At 39.2% G+C, this 12584-nt stretch overlaps 1 protein-coding gene across 1 annotated transcript in view; it reads right to left on the reverse strand.

Moving 5' to 3' along the window:
- The window catches only part of ARHGEF18 (Rho/Rac guanine nucleotide exchange factor 18), a 75863-nt gene that overhangs the window by 21242 nt on the left and 42037 nt on the right, over positions 1 to 12584 (reverse strand). The window contains exons 12-17 of the mRNA XM_065422170.1: positions 10989 to 11052; positions 5079 to 5223; positions 3982 to 4094; positions 3679 to 3819; positions 1939 to 2189; positions 1024 to 1149 (exon numbers count right to left, since the gene is read on the reverse strand). Coding sequence (XP_065278242.1) covers positions 1024 to 1149; positions 1939 to 2189; positions 3679 to 3819; positions 3982 to 4094; positions 5079 to 5223; positions 10989 to 11052 — 840 coding nt within the window. The remainder of the gene's footprint in view (positions 1 to 1023; positions 1150 to 1938; positions 2190 to 3678; positions 3820 to 3981; positions 4095 to 5078; positions 5224 to 10988; positions 11053 to 12584) is intronic.

Consider the following 12584-nt stretch of genomic DNA (forward strand, 5'->3'; position numbering starts at 1 on the left):
TTTTCTTTTTTCTTTTATAATATGCCCACTTTTAAAACATATATTTATAAACATCTTCTAATCAGGTTCAACAATATAATTGAACTGAATTACACTTGCTACTGAATGATGTATAGGTGTCTCCTTTACCAGGGTTTCTGGAGTTTAATGCTAATAAGTACAGATCCACTTATGAATGAAAGCATCAGAACCCCAACAGTCAGTCCGATTCCAGGTACTCTGGGATTCTGGCAGCATAATGGATTACAGATTCATGGATTCTCTCTTCGCAGAAAACAGAATGCATTGCACTTTTAAACTCATTATTTAAATTCTTGACAATAATGAATTGTCCCCTTTAAAAGACACCACCTAAGAAGATCTATAATTTAGAACAACAGTGGGAAATACTCAGAATTACTGACCTCTAGGATTTAGAAAATTTCATCCATCTGGACCGTGCAACGTTCCTCTAAGATTCAGGTTAACTCCTTACAAACTGGCTATATTTAAATGTTTCCATATAGCAGCTTCTTTTGTTCTACCTATGTTAGGCTGCACATTCCAGTGCACAAGAGACTGACATGCCCTGGAGCCAGTCTCTTGATTCTGGAGATATGTCATAGTGGGCAAAACTATAACAATAGTACCTAGTTCTTATACAGCGCTTTTTATGGTAGATCTCAAAGAATGATCATCCCCATTTTAGAGATGAGGAAACTGAGGCACAGACAGGTGAAGCAACTTGCCTAAGGTCACATAACAAGCCAGTGGCAGAGCCAGGAATAGAACTAGGTCTCCTGAGACCCAGTCCAGTGCTCTATCCACCAGGCCTCTCTAGAGCAGTAGTTCTCTTGGTGGCCTTTGTTACACGCAAACTGCTCATGAGGCATCTGTAACACAGAGAGAGAGAGAAGGAACCAGCCAAGTAACAAGCTCACACTCCTTTCAGCTTTAAGTCTTGTTCAAAACCAAACCCAAGAAATCAGAGATATTTTGCTCTTTGGAAATGGGACAGACTGGGTCACTGGCTGGGTTTTTTACCTTTATTAAGTTTTGGAACTTCTTGTTGCTCTGCAGCAGGTCCTTATAGTGACTGACAGCTTCATTGTGACCACAACAGAACATACTGTATTTTTCTTTCATTCTCTCTCCACTTTCGCCTGAAAACTAATTGGAAACATGAGGAAGGACATTAAATTAGCCAGTTTAAAATGCAGCCAGTTACTCCTAGAGAGCTTGGCTAGTATAACACTCTTGAGTTTAATTAGGCTTTGTGCTGATTGGCTTTTGGGGTCAAATTTCTTTGCTATTCCAGCTTCTTCTCCTGCACCAGAAATAGGAGAGATTGAGCAAGTGGAGTGGCTCAGACACAGTGATGTACCCAAATATTCACTTACTCCTAGCAGAAAGACAACAAATGTGAGTAAGAGCTTCTGGGACTCGAACTCAGAGCTTTTTTGGAGCTGGAAAGGGCGAGGGGGACATCAAATTGGTGGTGATGTAAGAGTTGCATCATTCCAAGTCAAGGAGAGCATATAGAGTAGCTGAAAAAAGGGAAGGCCAGCTACAGCAAGGGTCTTGATAACCCAAGAGGGTCGGCAATTGATGCAGGAAAGCTGTGTTCAGGAGGGATGTGACGATTCTCCTTTGAAGAACTTCAGTGGTGCGCTGCTTTAATTTTGGAGTGGACAAGAAGCAGCACCACGCCCTTCCCAGGAGCATGCCATGTTGTGCATAAATACACAAAAGGAAATGTTCAACATTTCACACGATTAGGGACCAGCTGTATTTCTGGAAGCCAAAGACAAATGCGGTATTGGAAGGAGCACTTTAAACCCGGTGTTTTGTCAAGGGCCCACTACATTCAAACTTTAAACAACCCAACTTCAATATTACAGTTCAGTTCTGAGAAGTTAAATACAGCGTTAACTAACGTTATTAGAGCTTAGTTCACACCTGTTGTACCAAAAGGTCTCCAATGTTCTGGATAATGTAATTCCGGTCACTGCCTTCCTCCAAGGACGCCTTCCGTCGCTCCTTTAATTGAAACAGGAATTGCCCATGCAGCTCCAACAATTCATCCACACAAGGAAAGATTTTGTTGATGACAGTGTTCGTGAACTGCAGCTCCTCTCTCAGTGCTTTGGAGTACACCTTCAGCATGATTTTCAGTGTTCGGACATGATGCATTTCAGTCTGCATGAGCTCTGGAGAGAAAAAACGTTAGTCATTTAGAAATGTTAGGCAGCGGCTGGCCAAGCATCTAACAGAGCAGGCTGTGAAAGTCAGCAGCAATAGCAAGCCACTTACCACACTTCTGGTGCATGTTGCTAGCAAAGGCAGCATTGAAATAACGATGGGCATCGATAGCTCAGCTATTTTATTTCATTCTGAATTTATAAAACACACCCACCACTTCCTACTGGCAAGAGAAACTGACAGACGATTATTATACTGTTGTGTGTTGGATGCTGTGAAGTTTGTGCATTCCTCCGAGGGAGTGCTTTCAGTATCCATAAAAAATCCTTACTTTTACAGCGGTCAGGTGAAGACTGACAGCTTCTATTATGATTCAAGTCAAAGCTTAGGAGACCTTGAACTACTGTAATCTAAACATCTCATTAGAATAGAAACATGGGACATGAGATACTCTCACAGCTACGGAAGCCAGCCTGTGCCTAAGGAAAACTCATTTATGATGCTTTTGGATTTCTCCCAGACAGTAATAAAGCAGTATCACCAGTACGTGCCAAGGACTATAGCGGCAATCTACCAGCATGGTAGTGCTAAAGACTTTCCACAGATCAGCTCAAAGCTGGGTATGCAACACAACTCTGAGGACTGTGCAAATCTGACAGCTAAGTTCTCTAGTCTGTCTAAAACTCTGTAGTCTGCATTATGAAGCAGCTGTAAACATTTTGAAGTATACAGCGCAGAAACAGTAATCAATGTCGACAGCAATAATAATCCCTATTCACGCAATTTGTGAAGAACTTCAGGATAAAAAAAATAATTTCATTCATCTCTGGGCTGGAATCGAGCTAGCATTCTGAACCGGAAACACTTCTTGAAAGGAGAAATGAAGACTCCTTATAATCCAATTAAAACCCTAGAGGGAGTTTTAAGATTATAGGTTGCAATTTGGCCAGGACAACAGGGCTGACAAGCCTACTCTTGCAAAAGGAACCATGGGATCCTTAAGAACATGGAGTCCTAAGTTTATGTCTCATTAGAAGGATAGTGCCTTCAGCCACACTGGTGTGCATAAAAACACCATTCTGGGGCACTGGATCAGTACTGAGGAAAGATCACTGCTCTACTAGGGGACCGACGCTTTCCGGGGAAATTTTCCAACCAAGTAGTGACCAAGTTTGACCCTGATTAGATTATATCATCTTCAGATCGTGGCTCGAGATGGTGGCTATGGATATTGCCTTGTTTTATAGGTGGAATTTACAGCTTACATTAGCAATCTGAAAACCACAAGTTGTTTAACAATATAACAAATCAGAACCCAAGTACACAGCATGTCCAGGGGTAGAAAAGGGGAAATCTTCACACAATCCTGGCTTCTAAGCACAAGGGAAAACAGGGAGGCAGTGAAATCACTGAAACCTATTATACTAGTCAAAATAGCAATAGGAGACATTTTAAAATAGAAGCACTATGTAAATGACAGAAATAAATTGTTCTTACCATAAATGACATCTTGCCTTTTCATAACTGCTCTCTTTTGCTCCTTTGCATAAGACTGTTCCACTGTGAGACTCCAAGATTCTGCCTCAAACTCATGAGCATCTGTTTCTATCTCACTTCTCAGAGAGGAAAAGGATGCATCTAGATCAAAAGCACATTCCATTTAACTAACATTATGCCCTGGACATATCCTCCAATAACTTTTATGAACATAAAAAGGAGTTAAAACATTTCAATAGTCTCTCTGAGACTCAATTTGTAAAAACCACAGCAGGAAATCCTCAAAAGACAGAAGTTCCATACCTTCCAGAAAAATGGATTCTGCTGTTGAAGGTGCAAGTGAGACAACATCATCTGATGTCTGCTTAAATTTTATAAATCCCGAATCCCCTTCATCCATTTCTCCTGTGATTGGTCTAAATAGCCAAAAAAATTATACAACTGTGTTACTTTAACATAGAATATTAATTTTTTGAGAGAAAAGCACAACTAAATTATCTATAACAAACCATTTTAATTTGCACTCTTCCTTTATTATGGAGCTAATTTGTTAGAACAAACACAAAGACTATCCTTGCTTTTTGACATGAAATAGTCAAATTCAATTTGGTAATAAACATTGAAACTCGATGGATACATTTCCAGTTTAAATTAAAAGTCCCTTATTCTCTTCTCTTGATCAATCACCTCTTGTACAACTTTTGGTACTACACCTTAAAAGCACCTAATTTTATGTTGATGAACTGGACGGGGTACTGTATTCCCTATGTAGGGTCAAAACTAAAAGCTCCATCAATAAGATGGCACACATAATTGTAAAAAGAACAGGAGTACTTGTGGCACCTTAGAGACTAACAAATTTATTTGAGCATAAGCTTTCGTGGGCTACAGCCCACTTCTTCGGATGCATAAAATGGAACATATATTGAGGACATAATTGTGGCAAACAAAAATGTGATACATAGCTTTGAAATATCCCTTGATTAAAATAGGGGACTGTTTCAATTTAAACAGCATTGTCAACTACACTACTTGGCCCAAAAAATTCAGGCTAAGAAACTATTCCTAGGTTTTCAGAGACCTAATGGCAAAAGACTTAGATGGACAATAAAGCTTGGGCAAGGGTACTCAAATACCACAATCCAAATTTCACCATAATCCATGGTATTTTATCTATAGCAGAAAGGAACTACAGAGACTTTGCAGCTTCACAAAGAAACAAACAGCTGTCCATTTGGAGAGCATTTCTCAATGCAATTCAGCAGTAAGGGTTCATCTAATACTCTCTACAGCTTGCAATAAATGCATGTCCTTCATTTGAAAGGGATTTAGTTCCGTAACTGTTTTTACAGGTACAGTAGGAAAAACAAAGTGGCTTAAAAGAGAAGCTGTCTACTTACCCAAATTTATTAACAGAAACAGCAGTATTCAATGCAGACTGCGAATTTCCTCTTTGGGTGATAGTCATGCCGAGATGCCGAGACAGAACTGGGGTGCCATCCGATCCCAGAAGGGCACTTTGGGGCTGCTCCTTCAGAGAGGCTGCTACAGAAGCAAAAACTGAATTGGTGCTCAAAAAGTGAGGAGCACACTGCAAATTGCCTGCTCTCAAACCCCTCCTCTCTGAACGTGGCTGGAGAGCAGACAAGATCTTGGATGTCAAGAGCTCATTGTCCAAAAAGACATTCTCATTCCATTTTCTTGAAAAAGAGCTACAAAAAGACAGCTCAGGAGGAGCTGGCATTGTGTTGTTTCTGCCACTGCTTTTTGAATTTGTATTCCCCATGCTTGCAACTGGTTGCCCTAAGATTTAGTGCAGTAAAGTGGCCCCACAGATGCACTGTTTTTATACTACCTTGTGATCCTTCTAGCTGCCACTTAACGTACTGTATTGGCTAAATCAGCAGGTCTGAAGTGCAGGAAATTGGTCCCTGCTGTGCCCATTTAGTGTGGAAATTACAAAGTATCTTCTCCTTTAGTAAAACACCATAATCTACACACAATTAATCGCACCCTATTGTACAAGGGCATAGAACATTTCATGTCAAACAAGAAAAATCTGAGATCACAAAAAAACCCAACAGTTCTCTGACATGCTTATTGCTGCTACACAGTGATTTATACACACACTAACAGATACCACAGCTAAACTGAATTTTAATACTTCAACTTTTCAATTCTTTTAAAATCTATACAGACTGCAAACTGGAAAGATATTTAAACCTATAATCACTATTATACAATGCATGGAAGCCTGTAATAGATATCATTTCTTAGTAATAATGCCTGCAATGTAAAATAAGGAACTGGAGACGAAGTGCATTAATTTAATCTTATTTTTCGTAATGATTTTAGAAAAGTCATAGGTGGAGAAACCAGCCAGACACAATCTTTAAAACGTCACATCGCTGATTAAATCTGCAGCTGCCCTTTCTTCCAAGTGCTCTTAATACCCACAGGACTGCTCTGCTGCAATGAGAGGGGCAGGAAGAGAGTGGACTCCCAGAAAGAAAAGCCAGAGGAGGAGAGGTGGAAAGCTCATGAAGGGAACTCAAGGGAGGAAGGGAGCAGCACAGATTCCACCAAATGGGGAGCATGATGATGCTCAGGACAGATATATGGGTAAAGTTTTTAAAAACCAGGGATTATTAAATATAATCACTAATATCTGCATATAATGGGGCTTTAATTCCATCTTGCAGTTCTGGTGACATGTATAAATCAGTCTTTTGATTCGTGAAGCTACCAAAACACCGCAATGAAAGTATAGACTTTATTACTCCAGGCTACATCAATTAGTGTTCAGCTAAGCAGCAGATGGATCATGTTCAACTTGCTATTCCACTGAATATACAAATGCCAGAGATTTCCCCTTGTGTACTGTTTTATTGACTTCCACGCGAGGAGGGCCAATGGCTACTGAATGCCTCTTTAGAGGAAGAGACTACAAGTCTTTAAATACAAAATCAATTTCAATATTAGGACCCAATCCCACAAACACTTGATCATAGGAAGAGTTCCACTGGCTTCAGCGGACTAAGTGCATAAGAGGTGGCAAGATCCAGCCTTTCATGAGAAAATGTTCCATTTATTGCGAAATGTTGGCCTACAAAGCCAGCTGGTTTGTATCAAAAGCCTGATTAAAGTCCGTGGGAAGATCGTTTTATTGTTATCATGAACACAATATTTTAATGCTGTGATCATAACAAAAAGCGAGAATTAAAGAGATGTTCTGTGCCTAGAGGCTCAGTGCTTGGAGTTCTTATCTAGAACAAACAGCCTGAATCTGATTTTCAGCAGTGCTGAATGTCGCTGATGGAGACCCATACATCTACTAGTCCACGGCACCAACATGGCAACTGCAAACTGATCTTCTGTTCACTTAAGTAACAAATTTGTAACTAAGCCTTGATAAGATCACGTCAACAATCACTCAAGAGAGCCCCAAAAACGAGTATCCCTTCTGAGAGTATCACGGGCGTTTGAAATTCAGGTTCCAGGTGAATTGCATCTTCTCAAAAGTCTTATTTTACGACAGTGGTGACCTTCCATTAAGTAACAGTGTCTTTGATGTTGCGCACTTTAGAAGGTCAGGCTTCTATTCTGGGGGAAGTGGCGAGACACTGGGCTCTACTTATGTCCTGACAATGCCACTTGGAACAAGATTCTGAAATAGGGGTCTCAACTTCCTTCTTTCTGAGGCCCCCCCCAACAGGCTATAAAAACTTCATGGCCCACAACAACTGATGTTAGAGGGTAGCAAGCAGGACAACAGCCCCCCAGCCCCAGGTTGAGAACCACTGTTCTGAAGGGTGCATTAAAATATATCATTGCAACCCATCTCTCTATGATTTCTACACAAAAAGGTTACGGTAATTAGATCCCTACTCATAGTGATATTGCCCAGATTCAACACACTAGCACAATACCTCATTAGTAAAGAATGCCATCTGGGCATGTATTAATATCGTGAGCCTTTGCATCTCTCATCATTTTACTATATAACTAGAATCTCACTCGAATAATTCTAGGTTTCAAAGATGTGTTGAGTTTGTAGTACTGAGCCATTGGATTTTCATCTGTCAAAACAAGGGGCCCACATATATAGAAAAAGTAATGCAAAAGTGTGGGGAGAAAGAAGCAAGTTCAATTTAATTACAGTCCACCTTACCAATTAAAGTAAATCTTTAATAGCATCAATTTAAAGCCTACAAACAATCTTGTTTAAACAACATTTCAGAAAAGGCAATCAACCTATTATAAAGGATTGCAAAAAAAGAAAGAAGCTAGCATTGCAAAGATTTTATATATTTTAACAAATACATAGCCATGGCTCCAGATAGTTACCAGAACGAAAGGAGCCATCAACATTAAAAAAAAAAAAAAAAAAAAAACAACTACACACTCACTTTTGTAAGGAGTTTTTTCACCTGCTATTTTTATATGTAGCCCCTAAGATTACTACCACTGAAAGACAACAACAGTTATTTTTCTCAATTTGTTTACACTGCATATATGAAGCATTTTGTATATAGTCATTTTGACTGTGTTGTCCCTGCTCCATATATGAAGTGGGTCAGCCCCCCAGTTTGCATGGGTCATTCACACAACAACCAAGGACAGAAAAGCATTTTAAAGTTTAGCAAAGCGTGATGGTAAAACTCTGTCCCTGCCGCTAGGAAGTGCAGATGTATCAGTAAAACCTAGCGGTGAGTTGTAGCAAAGGCAGCTGACAGACCCAAAAGAATCATCCATCAACAAGAGGAAATCCTCTACCAATGGAACCTATTTGTCTCATTCCTAAGTCTGAAACCTGACTGATTTCCACAGCCCAGTCAGAAGCCAGAGCTTCCTGACACAAACTTAGTGACTTTGCCAGAAAAGGGAGATTGGATGGATACTGGTCAATCGTTAGCAAGGTCAGCGTCAATGGGTAGCTTCTTGAGCAGAGGACTCATAATAACTTCCTTGAGGATAGCTAGCATCCAGTCTCCAGCAGGGAAATGGTGACAACCTCAACTAACAACAGGCACAGTATTTCCCTGCTTGCTTTCACCAGCCAGGAATGGTCCAATTCACAGCAACCTGCTGTCTTCTACAGCAACTCCAGAACTATACTGAGAAAATGACTTCAGACTTTCCTGGCTTAAAAGTGAATTTCTTCTTTTTATTGATGCAATAGCTTTGGTCCTTTTATAAAAGTTGGAGAAGGAAGAGTGCTAACAAACCATCCCCTGAAAGTGCAGTATACCCATCATCTTCTAAACAAACAATATTTCAGACATTAAGCCAATGCCACACTAGATAGGACTAGAATTTGGTAAAGGAAGGTTGCAAAAAATTGGTTTTTGGTAGTCCGCTGAACCATCAGGCTAGAAGCAAATTTGTTTACCAAGTGTGTAATATTTTCACGTATATGCCAATTTCCTTGAGAATTTCAGACTGCAAATTTACTAAAGTGTATGTGGCAGATATAGTGCCTTTAAGGAAAGCTACAGTACTAAAGAGGCTAATATAGTCTTTCAGAACCGTCATCCACATTCCAAAAAGTCCTTCAATATGTATTTATAAGCAAATCCAACAGCTTTTATCTTTTCACTGCCAAAACCAAGCAGAACACACACAAAATCTTCCTAAATGTCAATAAGGCCGAACCGATCTTGGGGCCTTCAGTGCTGTTTCCTTGCATCTTAGGACCTACTCTTGAAATTACTTTCACTTAAAAACATGCCCAGTTAGATGTAACTTACTGTTTTAATACAGGTTATACTATGAGTAAAGACATGTACTGCCCATGGCATTAGCTGTTCTTTTCAACTTCTTAGCCCTTCTACTTTTGACTATGTTCCCATTTTTCAGTCTACCTAGCAGAGTCTGCACTAAAGAAAAAGTCATTTTCTGAGTTCAATTAGCACTGTCTGCACACTGCTGAGAGTCATCATTGATTGCTGTTAGCTCATCACACCAGACCAGACTGTATACCACAGAGTTGTTCCAACGACAAGACCTAGGATTAACTTTTTCCATTTTCATTATTCTTTCATGTTTCCTATTTTAGTCTCTAAACCTCCCCATAAGGAGACAAAGCCATTCTTGGCAACAAAAACAGTCACCTATCTTATTCTAACAATTAGTCCCCCTGTGCTGTTTCCACAGTAAAAGCGTTTAAAAAAAACAACAACCTTAAAATGCAAGTCAGCCACCACCTACCATACACACACTGGCACTCCAGATACCAGACATCCTCATCTACAATGTGTCTCAGTGAGTAACACAACTGAACAGAGACCAATGCATCCAGGCAGAGACTAATTTTGTCCTTGTTATGATCAACCGAGTCATCTTACAACCTGAGAAGTCTGTTTCTCCCCTGAACACTCACCTGTCAACTCCTACCACCTACAATTGTATTTACGCACACAGGGTTGGACTGTGATCTCACTTACATGGGCATAAATACAGAACAGTTCTAACACAGAGAGCTGACTGTGACCCACTAGATGGAGAACACCTTGTTAGCATTTTATGTAATCACTGATTGAAAAGAATAGCTGTACCTCAAAATAAACACCAGTATCCAAATTCTAGAAACATCTCAGAGCAAAGGTGCAGAATCTTACAGACTGTTTGATGAGAGCAAGTTCTGTGATGGTGAAAATGCCCATTTGGTGGGATCCAAAAGGCCTCAGCACAGCTTCGGCACCACAGCCATAGGGGGGTGGGGGGAGAAAAGTGATTTGTCTATTGGATAACGGTGCTTGAAAGCTCCATGGCAATTGCAAAAAGCTATTTCAGAGCTTATACTTCAAAATAACTGCTCTTTTCAAATATTTTTTCCCCCAATCCTTTTTCCAAATTTATGACAACAAAGATATATCTTTCAGACAGCTAATGCCTGCTTGTCTCAGAGACTGCTAGCTAGCACCAGCTGCAGGCAAATTTTTAATAGACCATTATGAAAATCTGATGTAAAATGAAGGTTCCAGTTCACAGTTCTAGTCTTTTCAGAAGCCAGAGAATAGGCAATCAATGAGAAACTAGCTTATCGATCTTTCTTCACTGCGATATTTTGAGGTTACACAGCAAGAAGGTATAAAATAGAATAAAAATATAAACGGATAAAAACACACAGGAGACTTCCAAGCGCTTCTAGCTCATTCCCAATGGGGAAAAATGAAGTCATCTTATTAAAAGAGACCTTTTCTAACCTTCAATAATACACCGTATATTGTTTCTAAAACATATTAAAGAAAAAAGTATAAAACTCAACAGACAAGCCTTGAGCACAGCAATCATTCTTTAGTACAAACCTGGGTAAAAGCACTGGGGTGAACTTTGTGGGGATCCAGGAGGTCTGTGTTGCAAATCCTTCTGCTATAGGAGAAAAAATTTAAAAAAAAATTTCTTAAAGGGTGCCCTTAACTACAAAGATGAGAGCATCATTTCACAGTGAACCATATTTTCAGTATCATGAATTACAGATTACAGGTGGACCCTTACACTTAAACTAGGAAAGCAAAAGCTTTTGTAGAAAAAGTTTTAAAATTTTTTCACATTCTAAAACAAAACAATGTATCTAGACTTAAAAATTACAAATAAATGCTAAGAATGCTTTGCAGAGTATAAGCAAGACTAAGCCTTGCCTACATCAGAAAGATGCACAGTTTAAATATGTGATTTAAATAGCTTTATTTAAACCGCAAAAACCCATGTGGACACTTATTTCAGGTTAAGGGTAGCTTATTTTAAACCAATTCCTAATTGGCTTAAGCTGGTTTAAACCAAAAGTAGAGTGTCTACACAGGGCTTTGTGAAGGTTTAGTTAAAGCAATTTAAAACATAACTTTAATTACACCAGTGCAACTTTCTCACACAGACAAGTCCTCATTCGTATAATAGGGCAATGTCCAAAGGTCAATCTGTTAAGAGCCAAGATGTCAATACGCAGGAAAAATAAATATATTTCTGTAGCAGGTAATTATTATGGGGGGTTCATTGCATTTCATTATTTATTTTGTCTTCTGTTCTATGTCAGCCTACTTCTCTCTCCTTTCTCTTGTTCTAAGAGTGATTTGTGGGAGCCTGGTTATGTATTAGAGTTTGTAGAAAGTTGTATCTGCAAATGGAACATTCTATTGCACAGAAGATAGGCACAATAGTGTTTGCATGTTTAAAAAAAAAAAAAAAAAAAAACAGGATGATGTGAAAATTCAAAGTAGAAAACCAACAATAATTCTGCCCTCCGGACTGGGCTGAAAATTGATTCCTTCGTCTCTTGACTGCCAAGACTTGAGCTGTTCTGTACTCTCTGTTCTTCCCCATATTACTCCCTGCTCTGCCTTAGGTCTCTGAAGTCAACAGTTGCACATGGAAAAAAAAAAACCTAAATTTGAATGTAAGTCTCAATAGGTAAGTGAAGGAGGAAATAATATTCAAATACCATGTTTTAAAACACATGAATGGACTAAATTTTTTTTTACAAATACATAATTGATTATGACCACACAATAACCTAATATGGAATCCTATGAGCATATTTCGATACAGATAAGTAAAAAATGAACTGCTTGGCTAGAAGTCGAGGCATTGAGCCATGGCTTGCAAAGATTCAGAAGAAGATTTTACAGTTTAGAACATGAAACCACTATTTCTACAGAGCTCTGATTATAATTAGCATGTAACTGTTCTGATCAACCTCCCTCCTCTCATGCAAGCCTCCTCAAACATGGACCAACAATGCTGTGTTACTTATTTATCCATGCAGTGGCATTAAAAAACAGGGGTTCCAAAAATTAAGAATATGCATAATTTGCTTTTAGAGAGATAGAATGTTTCAGGAACAAATAATGGGCTCAAAAGAGCCAGGAATTCCTGAGGGTGAATCTAACACTGACTTGTTAGGCTGA

Source organism: Emys orbicularis, chromosome 24 (genome assembly GCF_028017835.1).
Source record: "Emys orbicularis isolate rEmyOrb1 chromosome 24, rEmyOrb1.hap1, whole genome shotgun sequence".
NCBI classification, from domain to species: Eukaryota; Metazoa; Chordata; order Testudines; family Emydidae; genus Emys; species Emys orbicularis.